Source organism: Cydia pomonella, chromosome 3 (genome assembly GCF_033807575.1).
Source record: "Cydia pomonella isolate Wapato2018A chromosome 3, ilCydPomo1, whole genome shotgun sequence".
NCBI classification, from domain to species: Eukaryota; Metazoa; Arthropoda; class Insecta; order Lepidoptera; family Tortricidae; genus Cydia; species Cydia pomonella.
Window position 1 is genome coordinate 24,501,299 of NC_084705.1, and position 17,963 is coordinate 24,519,261.

Sequence of the window (17,963 nt, forward strand, 5' to 3'; positions counted from 1 at the left end):
ATTCAGTATTTAGCAGCGTATACACCACTTGTTTAACATTCAAGTAAAATAGTAGAGCATTAGACATAAAAAAAAAAATCTTGTCCTCTATGGGAGAGAGTATTATTTCGGTACTCATTCTATTTACGAAATCCTAGGTTCTAGTTTTGTAACTAATTTCAAACACCTTTAAATAGTTAAATACTTGTTAGTTTAGCTCAACATTGATCCAATTTCAAAATAATAATTTTCCTCAAACTTGTCATTATATTTATTTAATCTGATAGTGCTCAGTACTAAACAAACTGATCGCCAATACAATCCAATCAGAATTGCCTAATTCAGTTAACTTTCCGCACGGCTGCATCCCAGACGTTTCCCAAGCACGACTTTTTCATTAAATTTAAATCAGTAATTTACCTTCCAGACTTTTCCAGTTTAAAATACGTGCAGGATTTTCTGATACTGAACGAATGAATTGGCGGGTCGAATTAACAAGTCGCTGTGTAAAATAAACCCTAATAAGTAGGTACTTAAACATAGAAGTTTTTCTTGCAAAAACGAGTACTTGACAAAACTAAACTTTATAGAACAACATTACATTTTTATAAAAGATACATAGCTATTGAGAAATGAAGGATATGTTACACATATTATAAACTATCTATGATATATTCACGAACCTCATATTGGGGCATCGTTGCTCTCTTGGTGGAACTCGCGGATATGAGGTGGCATCTCTGAGATATCTTTATCGCTCCATCGAATTGCTTTTTTACACGACGACTGCCCAAAAAAAGAGAGTATTGTTTTCAGGATTCATGTTTGTATGTATGTGAGTTTCTTTATTCCACCATAACTTCGAAATCGATTTTGATGTAACAATGAAGCAGTTACAAAAAAATTTCAGATCTTAATGATGGCTATTATTTACGGATTTTGAGGGCATCGCAGAGAGTAAATATATGTGTAGATACTTTTACTTTCACTTTTGTATACTATATAAGTAATGATGCTTATCGTCCCAGAAATGCACGTACAATTTTCAGTGTCAGGTGTGGATTGTCAGCGTGGTGAAATATGTGCCTGGCAGTGGCTTTTGGAACAAGTGACAAAAAATAGACAAAACCGCTGACAGAGCGTAAACGACAGCAATGTTTTTTACTCTATCTAGCCAGTGTATTTATTTCTACCAGTGGTTCAGTCCGACGGTGGGATTCATACAAGACAGAAGACAATAAAAAAAACTGTGATTTTCATGCGACAGATTTTTATACTACCACTCATTGACAATTAGAAAACAAAATAGTAAAAATGATAAAAGATTTTTTTAAATACGTAAATAGCTAACATTCTTGTTACGATAATTGCCAGTTCAACATTTTGTAAGGTAATTAAAAAGGCGGTATATAACTTTTCCAAATACATATTTACAATTTTGGAGTTTATTTCTTAAGAATCGATTTTCATATATATACCCGGGACATGAAAATGTATGGGGAGTAAAATCAAACGTTACGTTACCTATGTTTAACTTATTTAGCAACGGCTGCATGGAAACACTTTATTTATTCAATGCCAACAAATAACAACAGTCAATTTGCAGAGTTTTCAAATTTTAAGGCCAAATGCCGAGCACCGCGTAGGGCCGAAGGCCAGAAGCGCGCCTTTCGTTTCGCTTGGGTTGAGTCGGACTGAAGAAAAAAAATTCGATTAGGCTGTATCTGGCACACCGCCGCAATGGGACTTGTACTATTGATTGATTAAGTACCTGTACGATTGTTCCGTCTTTGAGTACTACATTCATGCAGCTCTCTCTTTGGCCTTCGCTATTAAAATACTTGGGGAAGTTTTGCGGAAAGCGTGCACACGTCGGACGCTCCGCGCTTTCAGCCTTATGCGGAGGTCGGCCTTCGGCCTTCTCATTTGGGCACGTGCACTATTGTTTTTTATTTGATCTTGCTATCCGAGCTACTTTGTTTCAGTTTTGTGCGTTAATTTTCGCTTACAGAGCTTTTGTTATAACCATTTATTTAATATCAAAAATGATTTTACATGTTGGACATACACGCAGTTATTTAAACACACTAATAACTATACTTAGCATTGCTTATCAGTTATCTTCTATGTACATTGCAGCGGTATTATTTTCTGTTAAAATCAATAAAAGCTCTAAGTGAAATTTTACATTCAATTACTTGTAATTGCTTTGCATCATTGACAGCTGACCCGTTTTTGTTTTTTTTTTTATTTATTAAATATTCCCTTGCAATACTAGGAAACCAACTCGCTGCGTTGCGGCCTTTATTCCGGACACGTACATAGAAAATGTGAAGCGAACTGACGGCAGAATTTCATTTCAACACAATCGAACATCTGTGACTCGCTCAACGAAGTGAGGTTAGTCGTATTTTTGGCGAATTTCAGGAATATGCGATAAGCGGCGTGAGAAGAAACAAACATAAATAGCGATTGATAAAAAATAGGTTTTGTACTGTGGCTTTGACGAGCTATCATACCTCCGTTTTGTATGACGACCTATTTAAGTAATGTCGATATAATAAAACACGACCGAAGGGAGTGTTTTAAATGGACACGAGTTGCGAATTACCTATTCGCACATGTATCGTACATCGTTTTACAGTACATATGGCCCTTTAAATGTTCGACACAGTAACATAATATGCTAATTTTCGCACTAGTGCGGTAAAGTAACACCATATGTACTGTAATGTACTATTAAAACATCGCTTATCATAAGAACACTTGCTATATTAATTTCTATGTTGTCTAATCGAAAAACTGATATGAGTTGTCTGCAGACCAGAGACTAGAGAATCGAACCGAACATATAAAATTATATAATAACCGCACCAGCTGGTAAAGGCTCTCTTGATTGTTCAAAACCTGATGAGAAAGTTGCATTTTATCCACATGTGGGGCAAAGTAATCAGATGCAAACTTGGCGTTGTTTCTTAATGCTAACCAGGTAGAGTTGACTTTAAAATTATGATTTTGTGTGATAAATATTTAATGACGTTCATTTGGATTTGATTTGGCTTGATTTTGTTTGATATCTTACAGTTAATATTTTCTTCGGGTTGGTGTGGTGAAATAGTTTGTATTTTACTCGGGGCAAAATTTGTTTCACCCTCGCAACGCTCAAGATTTCATTTTCTGAACCACTCGCTGACGCTCTTAGATCGAGCAGTTAAACAACAACTTTGTGTCTCTTGTAAAATAAATTTCACACCAAAAACATTTTCATGTAAAATACTCGTAGGTATTGCCAAGAAAAAACCATCAGGCTCGCACTGCCAAAAAAGTTATCATATCTCTTGTAAAGCCAAGTATCTAACTCTACAAGCCCTAACTTTACAAAATCTACAGCCTTTTCATCTTACGTTCATGTGACGGTAGCGAAACGGCCAAGCCATATATTTTGACCAAGGTAACTAATTATTAAAAATCCCGAAATACGTATCTGGGATTCTGGGGGCGTCTTTTATACAATCTTCTTTTTTATGATTCCCCATACAAACTGCAATTCTCCCCTTTTCTCCCCTAACGCCCTTTTCCAGCGCCTTTTCACCCTTACGGGTTGACTTTGGGGTAGAAAATTACTCTTTATACTTTTCCATAACAAAAACTATCTACATGCCAAATTTTAACTAAATCAGTTCAGCGGTTATTGATTCCCCATACAAAATTCTACCCCCTCCCTTTTCACCCCCTTAGGGGCTAAAAGTTTCAAGTTTTTAAATGATCATCAGTGAATGAGTGAGTCAGGTTTTCGGGTTTTTTTAGATATTAATAAAATCTAAAGTGTAAGAGCTATGCAATTGAATTTTCATATGCTTAATAAGTCCACTATTGAAATCATACCCCGTGAATTTTGTTTATCTGGTATAATCAAAACCCAAGTTATGAGGGTTCAAAAAAACGACGAAGCACTTCGAGAAAAGGTATAATGTGCCCTTGCGCTTAGGTTTGCTCGTCTTGGCGTATAACTATTATTTTTCAACACACTTGCTCAAAACGACGTTTTTATTCCACCGATTTTTGGCTCATAATCCTAGATATTAAACACGCGTGCTTTTTCAGTATATTACAACACTCGTGCTTTTTCATTATATTATCCGACTGAGTTAAGAAGGTAACTGATTGCTAATAATATGCATGGAAAGGGAGTCTTCTTTTTGGTCGCGCGCACAATATCGCCTCATGTGTAATGACCAACTTAGCACATCATCATCATCATTTAAGAGCATGGCTCTTGTCGGTGGAGTAGACGCCAGTTTTCGCGGTCCTCGGCCAAGTTCTTTTGGTCCCTGTAAGACACAACATTTGCTTTTCCTTTTAGTTGTTGCGTGTAACTTGCTCGTGGTTTTCCTCTTCCTCTTCTACCTTCGATCTTGCCTTCCAAAATAGTTTTAAAGAATGTGTCGTGTCTTATCAAGTGACCTATCATTTTTCCTCGTCTATTCTCTATGGTCCTCAGTAGGTGTCTCCTCTCTCCAACAATTCGCAGCACTTCCTCGTTCGTTTTTTTCTCAGTCCAACTTATTCTCTCCATTCTTCTCCACAACCACATCTCAAAAGCCTCCAAGCGTTTCCTATCCTTCTGCCTCATTGTCCACGTCTCACACCCATACAAAGCGATGCTCCAGATGTATATCTTAATTAGGCGTTAACTTAGCACACTTGTATCATAATATACTATTATAGGCACGGTAAAACAATAGGCCATCTCTTTATATCAGATATGCAGTTTCCACCGCCACCGTAGTATTTGGCATTAGGCTACGCAAGTGGCTGCTTGATTTAACTTTGTACAGCGTGGGAGACTTTATTGAGTGACTAGGCACATAAAACATCTGATAAGTTGATTTTGACAATGTTGTTAAAACATTGGTGTTATCAACTTATATTTACTTGTATTTGTATCGTTAAAATTTATCAGGAAACTTAGCATGTCAGATTTTATGGCGTTTCTGCCATAGTTCATCGTCCTTTATTATACAGCTCACCCTTATCAAATCAGTTAAGTGCACAACTTATTCATTTAACTTTAAGATAACTTGATTAAAATCGGACGGGTGTCATGCAAAATCAAAGATAGGTTCGTAATTAAATATTCAATAGCTTGGTATTAATTATAATCCTTCCAGAACAATAGACGCTTTTAATCGTGTAATTTAACTAACATTTCATAATCGCATCTCTCTCAGTCATTTGCTTATCTTCAAATATTTGACTTGTTCGCTTAATTTAATCTATGTAAATACTAAAGCAACAGTTAATTGTTTAATACTTCAGGCTAATTAAGAGTTCCGCCAAATAGACACGAATCATTAAAAATGTAATTTTTAATTTAAACCTACCTACTTAAGTACCTACCTACCGCTCATAGATATAAGAAGTAAGTAGTAGCACCTTCTATGATCTGAGCTATCGCTGAACTATACGGGTTAGTTAATCAAAGTGGGCCAGTGGGGAGCAATTTCTTTCTTTCAAATATACGAAAATTAGCCCGATTGTAGAAAAACAATATTACATTTTTTTTTTTTTTTTAATACGGTCAAAACTGTCCAATACCCGGGTTTTCTTGGGTAATAAATAGTTCTGATTGTTAGATACTATTGTTGTTTATGGAACAAAGACATTTTAAATAATTAAACTTGGTTTTAGATCTTTTATAGTGGGTAAATTGACTCACCAACAAGAAGCGGCGAACACAGACGATGGAAAATGGCGCAGGCAGAAATTATGAGGGCTTTGTTTGTACTAAACCAAATGAATAACAAGTGTTGCTAATCGAACTAAATGAATAAAAAGTTGTAATACTTTGTGTCTGCAAATGGAATAAAATCACTGTGAAATAAAAATTGTTCACCACACCAACTGTTAGAGGCCCTCTTTATTGTTCAAAAACGAATGAGAAAGTTGCATTTTATCCACATGTGGGGCAAAGTAATAAGATGCAAATTTTGAGTTGTTTCGTTATGTTAGCTTGTAGAATTGACTTTTAAATGATGATTTTGAATGATAAGTACATTTTTTATTACGCTCATTTGGATTTGATTTAATTTGGTGGTTTTTTGGTATTTCTTAGTTAGTAGTTTCCTTGCTTTGGTGTGAAAAGTGTTCTGTTTCACTCGGACGCAAAGTTTGTTTAACCTTCGTGCCTTGAAACCCTCGCAATGCTCAAGATTTCACTTCTCGAACCATTCGCTACGCTCGTGGTTCAATTTCGGAATCCTTCGCTTGCTCGGCACGACAGATATTAACACGAGCGGTTAAACAACCACTTTGCCCCCTTGTAAAACAAATAATTATTGATGTCGTAGGTATAGAGTTAGTTGCATGCGTAGGTCAATAAATTAGATTGTATTTAAAAATATGGTCAGAATATTGTATGTATGTTATATACTTGTATTAAAAGTATGATATGACCGTACCAGTACCGGTCCGATTTCATGATAAAAACTGATTTACAGTTACATGACCGAAATCTTATCATCAGTACATACTCGATAATGATAAGCCAAATATCATATCGTGCATATGTCCATTTGAAAAAGATATAAACAGGATCAATCAGTGTGTTAATTGATCAGTTTATCATCCACATCCGTAATGCTTTGTTGATTTAATTAGCTGCAAAATGTTACGTGAATTTATTTTGTTCTTGTGTTTAACAAATGTAATAGAAAGTGCGCGGATACTTGGAGTGTTTCCAATACCATCCATCAGTCACCAGGTCGTGTTCAGATCGCTAACAACAGAATTGGCTAAAAGGGGGCATGAAGTTGTAGTAATAACAACTGATCCAGCATTCAAAAATGGAAAAGCACAAGCAAATTTTACAGAAATTGATGTACATGATGTTTCATATAAAACTTGGAACGCAATGATTGACTCCCTAGCAGGGGCAGCGCCGTATACGATGCTGACGACAGCTCTCCAAATGATGGTCGACGTAGTAAAGGTTGAAGTTGAAACCCCTCAGGTTAAAGAATTTATAGCTAAAGATCAAAAGTTTGACTTGGTTATAGCTGAAGCCTGCGTGCCAACAGCTTTAGGTTTTGCGTATAAATATAAAGCACCTGTTATACAAATGAGTTCATTCTATGGGTCAAGAGTAAATTATGATTCCATGGGAGCTCCAACACATATGTTTTTATATCCTGAGTTGTATAGACAAAAGTTAAGAGACTTATCAATTTTAGATAAAATTCTAGAAGTAATAATCGAGTTAGTGTTAAGGTTCGCATATGCTAATTATGTTGATGATGTGAATAGGACGCTCAAGAAATATTTTGGAGAGGATACACCAAATTTATCTGAGTTGGAGGATAACATAGATATGCTTTTTGTAAATACAAACCCCACTTGGGAAGGAAACCGGCCCGTGCCTCCAAGTGTGGTGTATTTAGGTGGACTACACATGCAACCTGTAAAAGAACTTCCAAATGTAAGTTTGGTATCCATTTAATTATCTAGATTTAAGAGTGTAGGTATATAAATATAAGATGGGAGAAATAGTTTAAATGTCAGCATTAACTGCGATTCACTTATCTACATGTAGCCTATAAAACTTATATTACTGGTATTGCATGTATATTAAGGCTTTGATTTAAAAAAAAATAGCAATGAAAAATAAAGAATCATATATATCGTTATATGCTTCAAAGTGAAATGAAAGTCAAGTTCAAAGAATGAATTGATATTATTTATTAGATATAAAAATACGATAACATTGTAAACTGAAATAGATAGGTATCATTATTAAACCTACTAAAGAAAAAGTTATCAAGCCCTCTAATAGCGGAGGCTACACCATTACATGACATTGATCAAAAATTATACTCAGTCATAGTCATATATTATATTTATCATAGCAAAATAGACTTGCAAATAGATCTAAATATTTAATCCCAATCAATCATATAATATTACATTAACATTTGCAGGACCTCAAATCCTATCTCGACACATCCAAGGGGGTGATTTACGTCAGTTTCGGTACTAACTTCAACCCGTCCACTCTCGCCGAAGACAAGATCCGTTTGTTACTAAACGTGTTCTCGAAATTACCCTACGACGTTCTATGCAAATGGGATGCCGACGACGTACCTGGGAGACCCAGTAATGTGAGAATAGTTAAGTGGGTCCCGCAAAACGACTTGCTAAGTAAGATTATAGTAAGGATTGAGTGGTTTGAATTATTTATGGGGCTTTTTGGATTTTGGAATGTAGGGTGGACTTTGAGGCAGTTTAGTTTGGTACAAATGTCAGTATTCAGAACAAAAATATATTTTATTTTCAGTTAAGATACTCGTAATATACCTCATTATTATATCTATTCGTTCTTCGCTAGCTTAACTTCGTTGTAAAGATTCATATGGTTGGCATATATACATAGTTAATTTGTAACTTTTGTTAATAATGGGGGCTATTACAACCAAACATTAACAACCAACAAAGACGGTACACATCAAATAATACAGGCATCAGCAATTAATCACCTAATGATTTCAGGGCATCCAAAAATTAAGTTATTTATCACTCAAGGAGGGATGCAGTCAACAGACGAAGCAATTGCTGCAGGCGTACCTTTGATAGGTAAGAGTAAATTGACGAACATTGCTTTGATACTTTTTCGTAATAGAAGCTGAGATTTGAATTCGTAAAAGACTAGGTCTTTCACTGAACATTTAAAAACAAAACATTTTTTTATTGTTCCAGTTCAATTATTATGAATTGAAAAATGAAATTTCTTTATAACTTTGCTTCGATATTCACTTTTACACAAGCAATGATTTGTACACAGGTATACCCATATTGGTGGATCAGTTCTTCAATACGGAGAAGTACATACAACACAAGATTGGAGAGAAGCTGATAATGGAGAAATTAACTGAAGAAGAGTTTTATAACACAATTATGAAAGTTTTAGGAGATGACAGGTGAGTCAAAAAAAGTAAAATACCGTCCTATATCAAAATAATCACTGTTAAAATAATGCTGTCCATACTGATCCAATGTCGAATGTGGAAATGCTGCAAGCATCTTGAACACCTTACCCACGGTAACGGCAGGGAGTGCTTTGTTCTCTCTAGTTAAAACTTGTTTTCTGAAACACCTTTGTGAAACAGCGCTTTCACTGGTTAAAACTAGTTTTCCGTAACGCCTGAAAGAAAACTAGTTTTAACTAGGATTTGTCAGTCAGAACTAGTTTTCACAAAGTGGAAACTAGTAACCTAAAATAAAAATTACCTATTAACTACTCTCCAAAGATAAAGCCGCACTACATAAATATCAATTTGGTCAACTACTTACAGGCAAATTCGAGCGTGCACTCTCTCTCTCTCTGCTTATCTCATCTCATTCCCCTGCCTATATCTATTCATAAAATCCCAGAATATTCTGGATTTCCTGGGAATTTGTGAATAGGTCTGCCCAAGGGAATGAAATGTTCGTAGACTGACCCTATTATAATGTTATTGTAATCATATCAGGTAGCGGTCATTCAATGTCAGTGCACGTTCGAATTGGCCTGTTAGACCTGAAGCAGTACTGCCTCTTGAAATTGTATTATGCGTGCATTTTTTCAGCTACCGTCAAAACGTGTTGAAACTCCGTACGTTAATGGCGGACCAGCCGATGTCGGCACTGGAGCGCGCGGTGTGGTGGACGGAGCACGTGTTGCGGCACGGTGGCGCGCGCCATCTGCGGGCCCCAGCAGCCAACATGGGATGGGTGGAGTACCTTGAATTACCCCTTATAGCAACTTTACTTGCCATCCTAGTAACTACCTTATTCATTCTTGTCTGGACCTTATACGTATTCGTGAAATTGGTTAAAAAGTTATTTAGGAGCAAGTCGAAAAAAGACTGAGCTCAGATTTTATTGAATTTAAGTTTTAAAAAACTTGCATGCTTTGTATTTGTAATAACATGAGCCTAATTACAAGCATAAAACCGTAATAACTCAATCATACATTGGAATATGTAAATTAACCTGACGAGATATACGTGACTTACATAAATGTTTACAATTTCCTCACTTGAGCCAAGCATAATAGCAAAAACTGACTTTGAAAAATCTGCAAGAACATATATATAATCGTGTGTGTTTGTGAGTAAATGTTTTTTTATAAATAACTTAGAATTTATTGCGCGAGAAAACAGTAAACAGTACCCCTAGTGTAAATTTAATCGACATCATAACGTGACGAACGCGTTTGCGTTAAGTCTCGTTTTGTATAGGATTTTGAGTTTCCAAAACGTCCCGCTTGGCGCGCTCTTCTAAATCACATACAAAATGAGACTAAACGCAAACGCGTACGTCACGTTTCGAAATCGAATTTATTTACACTAGGGGTAATGTTGAATGATTATTGGATAGTTTGGAATGTGTATAATATATAATTTGAAAAAAATAGGCGCCTATGATCAATCTTACATACAAATTTTTAATTAAGCGCTGTTGCACACTCTTTGCAGCATCAGGCTTATTTTTCTTATTTGTCTATTATAAATTCAAATTTAAAATTGACTTAAAAAAAGTATTTGTCATTCGGATTACTTCAGGTTACTTTTTTATACTGATTTGGTTGTGTCGTTGATGTGATTTTCTATTTATTGTAAATATTTATTAAAACAATATCAAAGGTATATTCCTCCCTTTTATTCATACAGTCCACCATACCATACCATCTTTTTTATTGGTCCTTCACCTCATTTATTCAGTGCCTATTTAGTTTGACAGTTACGTTTTCGTGTTTACATTTCATTTTCTTTCTTTGGTTACATTCATATATTCACGTAGTTCTCATCGTATGATCACCCGTAGCAAAAGTAAAATTATGTCAGCTAATCCTGACACCGACTTAGCACCTCCGCAGCCCCACAGCTCTGTTCCGCCAGGCGATAGGGCACCTAGCGCACCTAGCGTACAAACGGCGTATAGCAAATCGTCCCGTTCGTCGGCCACCGTAAAGGCACAAAAAGCTACAGCTGAAGCGCTCGCCCTGCGCCGCCGCTTGGAACGAGAGCAGGAGCTCGCCCAACGTGAGCGCGAGCGTGAACGTCACCTCGCGGAGTTGCAGCAGCAGGTTGAGGAGAGCGAGCTACAAGCTGAGCTCCAGGCTATCGACGCTGACGCCAACAGTAGCCGCGCTAGTCATCGGAGTTCTACACGGGTGAGCGTAGATAGAACCAAAAAATGGATAGAAAATCACGATTTTGACACTTGTGTTAATAAGGACACCCCTGCAGTAGGATGCGAGCAACGTTTCTCTGTTCCATCTCCCGGCCTCACGGTACCACCACCGACGGCCACCCGGGTATCTGCATTCCCTATTAACCCCCTCAATCGCCAATCAGAACCTGCAAACGTCGCCAAAGCGTCCGAGGCGGCCGGCTATATGCCCCCGCTCTTTCCCACGGAGCTTGGCCAACCTGTTCTCTTGCAAGCGGTAGCTGATACCGCGGCCGCAGCGAAGGCTCTCGCCTCAGCTTCCAGTGTAAAAAAACTGGAATTACCTCAATTTTTGGGTAACACGCTGCAATGGTTACAATTTAAACGTATCTACAATGTTACAAAAAATAACTTTTCTCCTCTAGATAATATTAATCGGCTCCATAATGCGCTCCGCGGCCCCGCGCGAGACGCTGTTGCGGCACTGTTGATGTCCACGGAGGACCCAGAAGAGGTCATGCGCGCTCTCGAGGACAACTTCGCCCGCCCCGAGCTCATCGTCTATAAAGAGGTCAATTCATTAAAAAACCTTCCGCGCCTGAGTAACGACTTGAAAGAACTAGGAATACTCTCTAATAAGGTACGCAATTCCATTTCTACAATAAAGTTGCTAAACCATTTGGAATACTTGTATTCTCCTGAACTATTTCACGCTGTATTAGGGAAACTTAACCCTACAATGAAAATTCGGTGGACAGACTTCGCCACACTAGATGCCACAGGGCGTCCTAAGCTTGAAATTTTGTCCGATTTTTTAAAACGCGAGTTTGATCAACACATTCGTTTCGGGTTGTCACCAGAGTTTAGTGCTACACAACCGCAACACATTACCGAGAAAATATTAAAGCGTGAAAGCGTTCACAATACTATTATGCAGTCAAGATCGTCAAATATAGGCGGTCGAACTAAAAAACAAACCTGCGTATTTTGTAAAAATGATCACAATATTAAGGATTGTTCAAAATTTAAATCTGTATCTGTCGATGAACGTTGGCAGTGGCTACGTGAAGCAAAAGTTTGCTATAGGTGTTTAAGGGCTAGTCCACACAAGTGGAATGCGTGCCGGGTGAAGCCGTGCGGCGTTAACGGCTGCCCCTTTCGTCATAACGCGCTTCTCCACCAACAGCAATCGTCGGCTCCGCTTGTCAACGTTATTCACGATCAGACAACAAACAATGACATTGATGATTCAATTAATGTTGAAAACAATACGCCACATACTTCTTGTTACCAACCTACCGACGACAAGGTAATAGTGTCCACTACCTCTACCGGCACACAAAAATCGAACGTAAATTTAGTTCTCCGCCCGCGCGCCCATCTAAAGATCATACCTGTCACTGTCGCGGGCCCTACTGGATCCTGTAACGTGTACGCGTTCCTTGATGACGGGAGCACTGCGAGCCTTATAGATTCCAGTATTGCCACGCGCATAGGGGCGACTGGGCCAACAGAGACCATTACAGTGAATGGTGTGTGCCAACTCCAATGTCAGACTACTATATCATATGTCAATTTTGAAATTAAGGGTAGGTATACAAAGGAAACGTTTTTAGTGAGAAACGCTCGGTGCGTGGATACTTTAGGTTTGCGGACACAGTCACTCAATCGTGAATCGCTTGAATCATTTTCACATTTGGCTGACTTAGCCGACGTTCTAACATATGAAGACGCTACACCGACTATTTTAATAGGAGCCGAACATTGGCACTTGTCAATCGCCCGTGACGTCCGTATTGGTAGAATCAACGAGCCAGCCGCTTGTTTGACAGCACTAGGCTGGACTTTGTATGGCGTTGTTTCTAGCAAAACGAAGTTAGTTGAATTTATTAATTACACACACGCCGACAAATTTAATGATGAGAATTTAGAGTCTTTAATCAAAGAACAATATAAACTCGACTCTATAGGAATCACTAAAACTGAAACATTGCATAGCAAACAAGACCAGCGCGCAGTTGACATTTTGGAAACAACTGCCAAACGACTGCCCACTGGTCGATTTGAAGTAGGCATGCCTTGGCGTGACGGTATACAGCGTGTCCCTGATAGTTACCCACAAGCGATGTCACGTTTTTTAAGTTTGGAACGACGCATGTGCAAAGAGGTCGAGTTCGCTAAGGCGTACAACGCATTTATTAACAATATGATAGCAAAAGGTTACGCAGAGGAATGTGCGCCAGATACTTACTACGCGCAGCACAATAAAAATTCTGACAACACACGTCTCTACCTTCCACATTTCGGCGTTTATCACCCTCAAAAACGAAAGGTTAGAGTAGTCCATGATGCGGCAGCCAGAAATGAGGGAGTCAGCCTGAATTCCTTACTGCTATCGGGTCCTGACCTGCTCCAACCTTTGCTTAAGGTCTTGTTTCGTTTTCGGGAAAGTCGTGTTGGGATAACCGCAGATATCAAAGAGATGTTTCCTCAGGTGCGCGTTCAAGAGCAAGATAGGGACGCTTTTCGATTTCTGTGGAGACCCGATAAGACGATTGCCATTAAAGAGTACAGAATGACGTCTGTCATCTTTGGTGCCTGCTGTAGCCCCTTTATTGCCCAATTTATTAAAAATAAAAACGCTCTTGAACATGCTGATTTGTATCCGAAAGCTGTGGACGCCATTTTGTTTAGCCACTACATGGATGACTACATCGATTCACAAGATGGCGTCGACGAAGCTGCTCAGCTAGCGGCAGATATTATTACCGTGCACAACGCCGCCTGCTTTGAGATGCGAGGATGGATCTCCAATGAGCGAGAGGCTCTTAATCTTGTCCCCGATGACCTTAGAGCTGCTCAGCCGTTGGAAATCGATCTTGGTGAATCTGCCAACAGCATCCGAGCCCTAGGCATAGCGTGGAATCCTGCCCTAGATATTTTAGGGTTCCGCACAGGTTTAATTGAAACTGTTCCTACTTCACTAACAAAACGAAAGGTTCTGTCACATGTCATGCGCGTATACGACCCACTGGGTCTTTTAGGGCCTATAGTTGTTAAGGGACGAATTTTGTTTCAACAAACTTGGAGATCTAACATAGATTGGGATACCGAGCTCCCACAGACTGAAGCATCTAAGTGGTTTGAATGGTTTCAAGACCTTTCAAAGGTTTCTTCGTTAAAGATCCCGCGTTGGTATTCAAAGATAAGAGGCTCGGAGCCTTCCTACCGAGAATTGCACGTTCTTGCAGATGCAAGTGAGCTTGCCTACGCCTGCGTTGCATATTGGCGTTTGGTGTACCCTGACGGTAGGGTCGAGCTCACTCTCATCGCAAGCAAAACAAGGGTCTCTCCTTTGAAACCAATGTCTATCCCGCGTCTGGAACTGCAAGCCGCTTTGATAGCTTCCCGAATCGCACTTGTCATCAAGGACAGTCATCGACGAAAACCAACGCGTACATATTTTTGGACTGACTCGATGACTGTACTCCAATGGTTGCGTAGTGATGCACGAGCTTTTAAGCCTTTCGTTGCCCATCGCCTCGGCGAAATTTACGAAAATTCTGCTGTCAAAGACTGGCACTGGGTACCGACAGACTTAAATGTAGCTGATGACGCAACTAGACTTCGTCCAATTGATTTGACCACTTCGCATAGGTGGTTCTCTGGCCCATCATTTCTTTTAAAGTCCCCAGAGGACTGGCCCATAGAGCCACTTAATGTCACACCAGTTCGCGAAGAACTTAAATGTCAACAAAACGAGTTGGTAGGACTGACTTCAGTCAATACTGTTTTGCCAACTCCAGTCACGGCAAATTTTGAACATTTTAGTGACTGGCTTCGTTTTTTACGTGCCACAGCTCGGGTACATCAAGCTGCGGCAATTTTTGGTAGTATTTTGGCCTCAATTCGAAATTCAAAATCAAATAGCGGAGTGGTTCTCTCCCGCTCGCGTCGTTCATCAGCGTCCACCACTCACACTCCCTTGAATGCCGACCTGATAAAAGCCGCTGAAAGGCACATTTTACAACGGATCCAACTGGAAAGCTTTTCTCAAGAATTCCACAGCATCGTCAACTCAAAGCCGATTCCTTCAAACAGCCGCCTCATCAAACTATCGCCCTCTCTGGGAGAAGATAATTTAATTCACCTGGCTGGAAGGATAAAAGTTGTAGAAGACATCGATCCTGAATCACGATTCCCGATACTACTTGATGGTCGTCACCCAGTCGCACGGCTGTTAGTACAGTTTTACCACAGACGAGCAGGTCATGCTAATAACGAATACGTCATTAATGAACTAAGGCAAAGATTCTGGCTTCTGAGGCTCCGAGATACAGTCAGGTCAGTCGCTCAGAAATGCCTGCTGTGCAAGATTCGCAAATCGAAGCCTATGAACCCTGCCACTGGAGACCTACCACCTCAAAGGCTCGCTCACCACCAACGGGCATTTACATTTACTGGCCTAGACTATTTTGGCCCTGTCAATGTTACTGTGGGCCGCCGCCATGAAAAACGTTACGTGGCTCTTTACACATGCCTTACAACAAGGGCATTACACCTAGAATTGGTACACAGCCTTTCTTCAGACTCCGCCATAATGAGCTTGAGGCGTTTCATTGCCAGACGAGGTATCCCAAATACAATTTACTCAGACAATGGGACCGCCTTCATTGGGGCAAACCGTATCCTACGACAATTCTACTCAGACGACATTCAAGAAGAAGCAGCGACTAGAGGAATCAAGTGGAGTTTTATTCCCGCTGCAGCACCGTCTTTTGGTGGATGTTGGGAGCGTCTAGTAAGAACAGTAAAGGTGGCGCTGAAGGCAACACTTAACGAAAGGTTCCCCAAGGAGGAGACACTAACGACACTGCTGATGGAAGCTGAAGCGATTGCGAATTCTCGCCCACTGACGCACGTGTCCACAGACCCAGAGGACCCAACCAGCCTTACACCTTTCCACTTCCTAATTGGGTGTCCATCAAATCAAACCTTGCCATCGACCTTAGAAGACCGTGACCTGTTCGGTCGCTCAGAGTGGAAGAAGGCAATAAGGTTATCAGACCACTTTTGGAAACGCTGGGTGCGTGAAGTATTGCCAACGATGCAAACACGAATCAACGTGAAAGGAGATCGTGGTCAGGAACTTCAAATAGGAGATGTGGTGGTAATAGTGGATGAATCACTGCCGCGCGGAACGTGGCCCAAAGGAAGGGTAACCAATATGTTTCCTGGAAAGGATGGCGTGACCAGGGTGGTGGACGTTGCGACGGCTGGGGGTACGCTACGCCGTCCCCTTAAAAAATTAATTAGACTTACCACTTAAGCCTTTATTAATGTACTTAAGTTAGTTGGTGCATAGCTGCACGAGGGGCAGGATGTTGCACACTCTTTGCAGCATCAGGCTTATTTTTCTTATTTGTCTATTATAAATTCAAATTTAAAATTGACTTAAAAAAAGTATTTGTCATTCGGATTACTTCAGGTTACTTTTTTATACTGATTTGGTTGTGTCGTTGATGTGATTTTCTATTTATTGTAAATATTTATTAAAACAATATCAAAGGTATATTCCTCCCTTTTATTCATACAGTCCACCATACCATACCATCTTTTTTAAGCGCCTCTTTGTAAGTTGGCTTGCTGTGATTGTTTTAAAATCAAATTGTTATTTATACAAACAGTAAGTAAATATATATCTTGCAATTTTAGTATTCGTTTCATTTAGTTGGAGAAAAATAAAATAAAAATGCTTGTTAATTGTGAGCCATAGCCCATAAATAATAAAAAAAAAACAACGAAATTAGAGATAGAAATTTACTTTCTTCAAGACGAGCCTCATGTACCTACACCGGCGTTCAAGTTAAAATAATAATTTGCGAGATCGTCCAATGCTCTGCATCTCGCTGTCATTCTTCCGAATTCCTATTTTGTATGCTAGGTGCCCCTATTTAATGAAAAAAATAGTAAGCCTAACGGTATCGTTACTTTTGTAGTGTCACAGTATACAGTAATTTCGCGATTAGTTATATTGTCATGGTCTATCCGGTAGAAATTAACGGTTCAACCACGTTTATCTTATTTCACTTCAAAAGGGGGACCCGTCGTAACAGTGCATATTTTGCAATGTAAATTTTCTTTTGTATTTTCTTATGTATCTTTATATTAATTATTAACTAACTGTAGTTGTGGTTATATTTTCTAAAATTTTTAGATATGGATGTTTTGGTCATTTAATTGATAATATAAGGAAAATTTAATATTTTTAGGACTATAGTATTAAATAATTTTTTTAACGATGCATATTTTTCAGATACTTTTATAAAAATACCCGATAGTGGCGATTTATACGGAGATTACGTACCAAAATAACAGCCCAAATTCTTTTAACTTTATTAACAAATGTTATCGGAAGAAAATTTTGTGTTGCCTACCTACCTATGATAGTAATTACATGGAATCAAAACATTTATTAAAGCATAATAAGCAGAAACTAATATTCGACGCAACTCGGGAAGAAATAAACGATCGTCGTTAAAAAGCAGAACATCACAATTATTTTATTTTATGCACAACTTGTACTTTAATTTGCAAGGAAGTGTACACCTGAGCACCGGTTCCCTGATCTATGGCAGGGTGGGCTCTGAAAAATGGCCGCACAGCAGCCACCGTATTGTTTGTATTGTACGGTTCTAAGGATAAATTCTATTCCCATTCTCTACTTAAACGGATAGACCAGCCTGATTTATGTTTTCTATAAAATAAAAGGCCTG

At 38.9% G+C, this 17,963-nt stretch overlaps 1 protein-coding gene and 1 long non-coding RNA gene across 2 annotated transcripts; one reads left to right on the forward strand and one right to left on the reverse strand.

Annotated features, from left to right (window-relative positions):
* Positions 1-547: 547 nt before the first annotated feature.
* LOC133516376 (uncharacterized) lies at positions 548-1,703 on the reverse strand. The gene is made up of 2 exons (XR_009799211.1): positions 1,504-1,703; positions 548-765 (listed from the first exon to the last, which is right to left on the reverse strand). It is a non-coding gene; the product is annotated as an uncharacterized LOC133516376 (long non-coding RNA).
* Positions 1,704-4,808: 3,105 nt separating this feature from the next.
* LOC133516375 (UDP-glucosyltransferase 2-like) lies at positions 4,809-16,901 on the forward strand. Its single transcript, XM_061849283.1, has 6 exons — positions 4,809-7,456; positions 7,956-8,175; positions 8,524-8,607; positions 8,816-8,951; positions 9,600-10,792; positions 16,676-16,901. Exons 1-5 carry the CDS (start codon positions 6,647-6,649, stop codon positions 9,880-9,882), a joined length of 1,533 nt encoding a protein of 510 aa, XP_061705267.1. The 5' UTR covers positions 4,809-6,646; the 3' UTR covers positions 9,883-10,792; positions 16,676-16,901.
* The last annotated feature ends 1,062 nt before the right edge of the window (positions 16,902-17,963 follow it).

Coding starts and splice junctions, on each gene's coding strand:
- LOC133516375 (XM_061849283.1), top strand. CDS start 6,647: ATGTTACGTGAATTTATTTTGTTCTTGTGTTTAACAAATGTAATAGAA. Junction 8,176..8,523: donor CCCGCAAAACGACTTGCTAA/GTAAGATTATAG, acceptor TAATGATTTCAG/GGCATCCAAAAATTAAGTTA. Junction 8,608..8,815: donor TGCAGGCGTACCTTTGATAG/GTAAGAGTAAAT, acceptor ATTTGTACACAG/GTATACCCATATTGGTGGAT.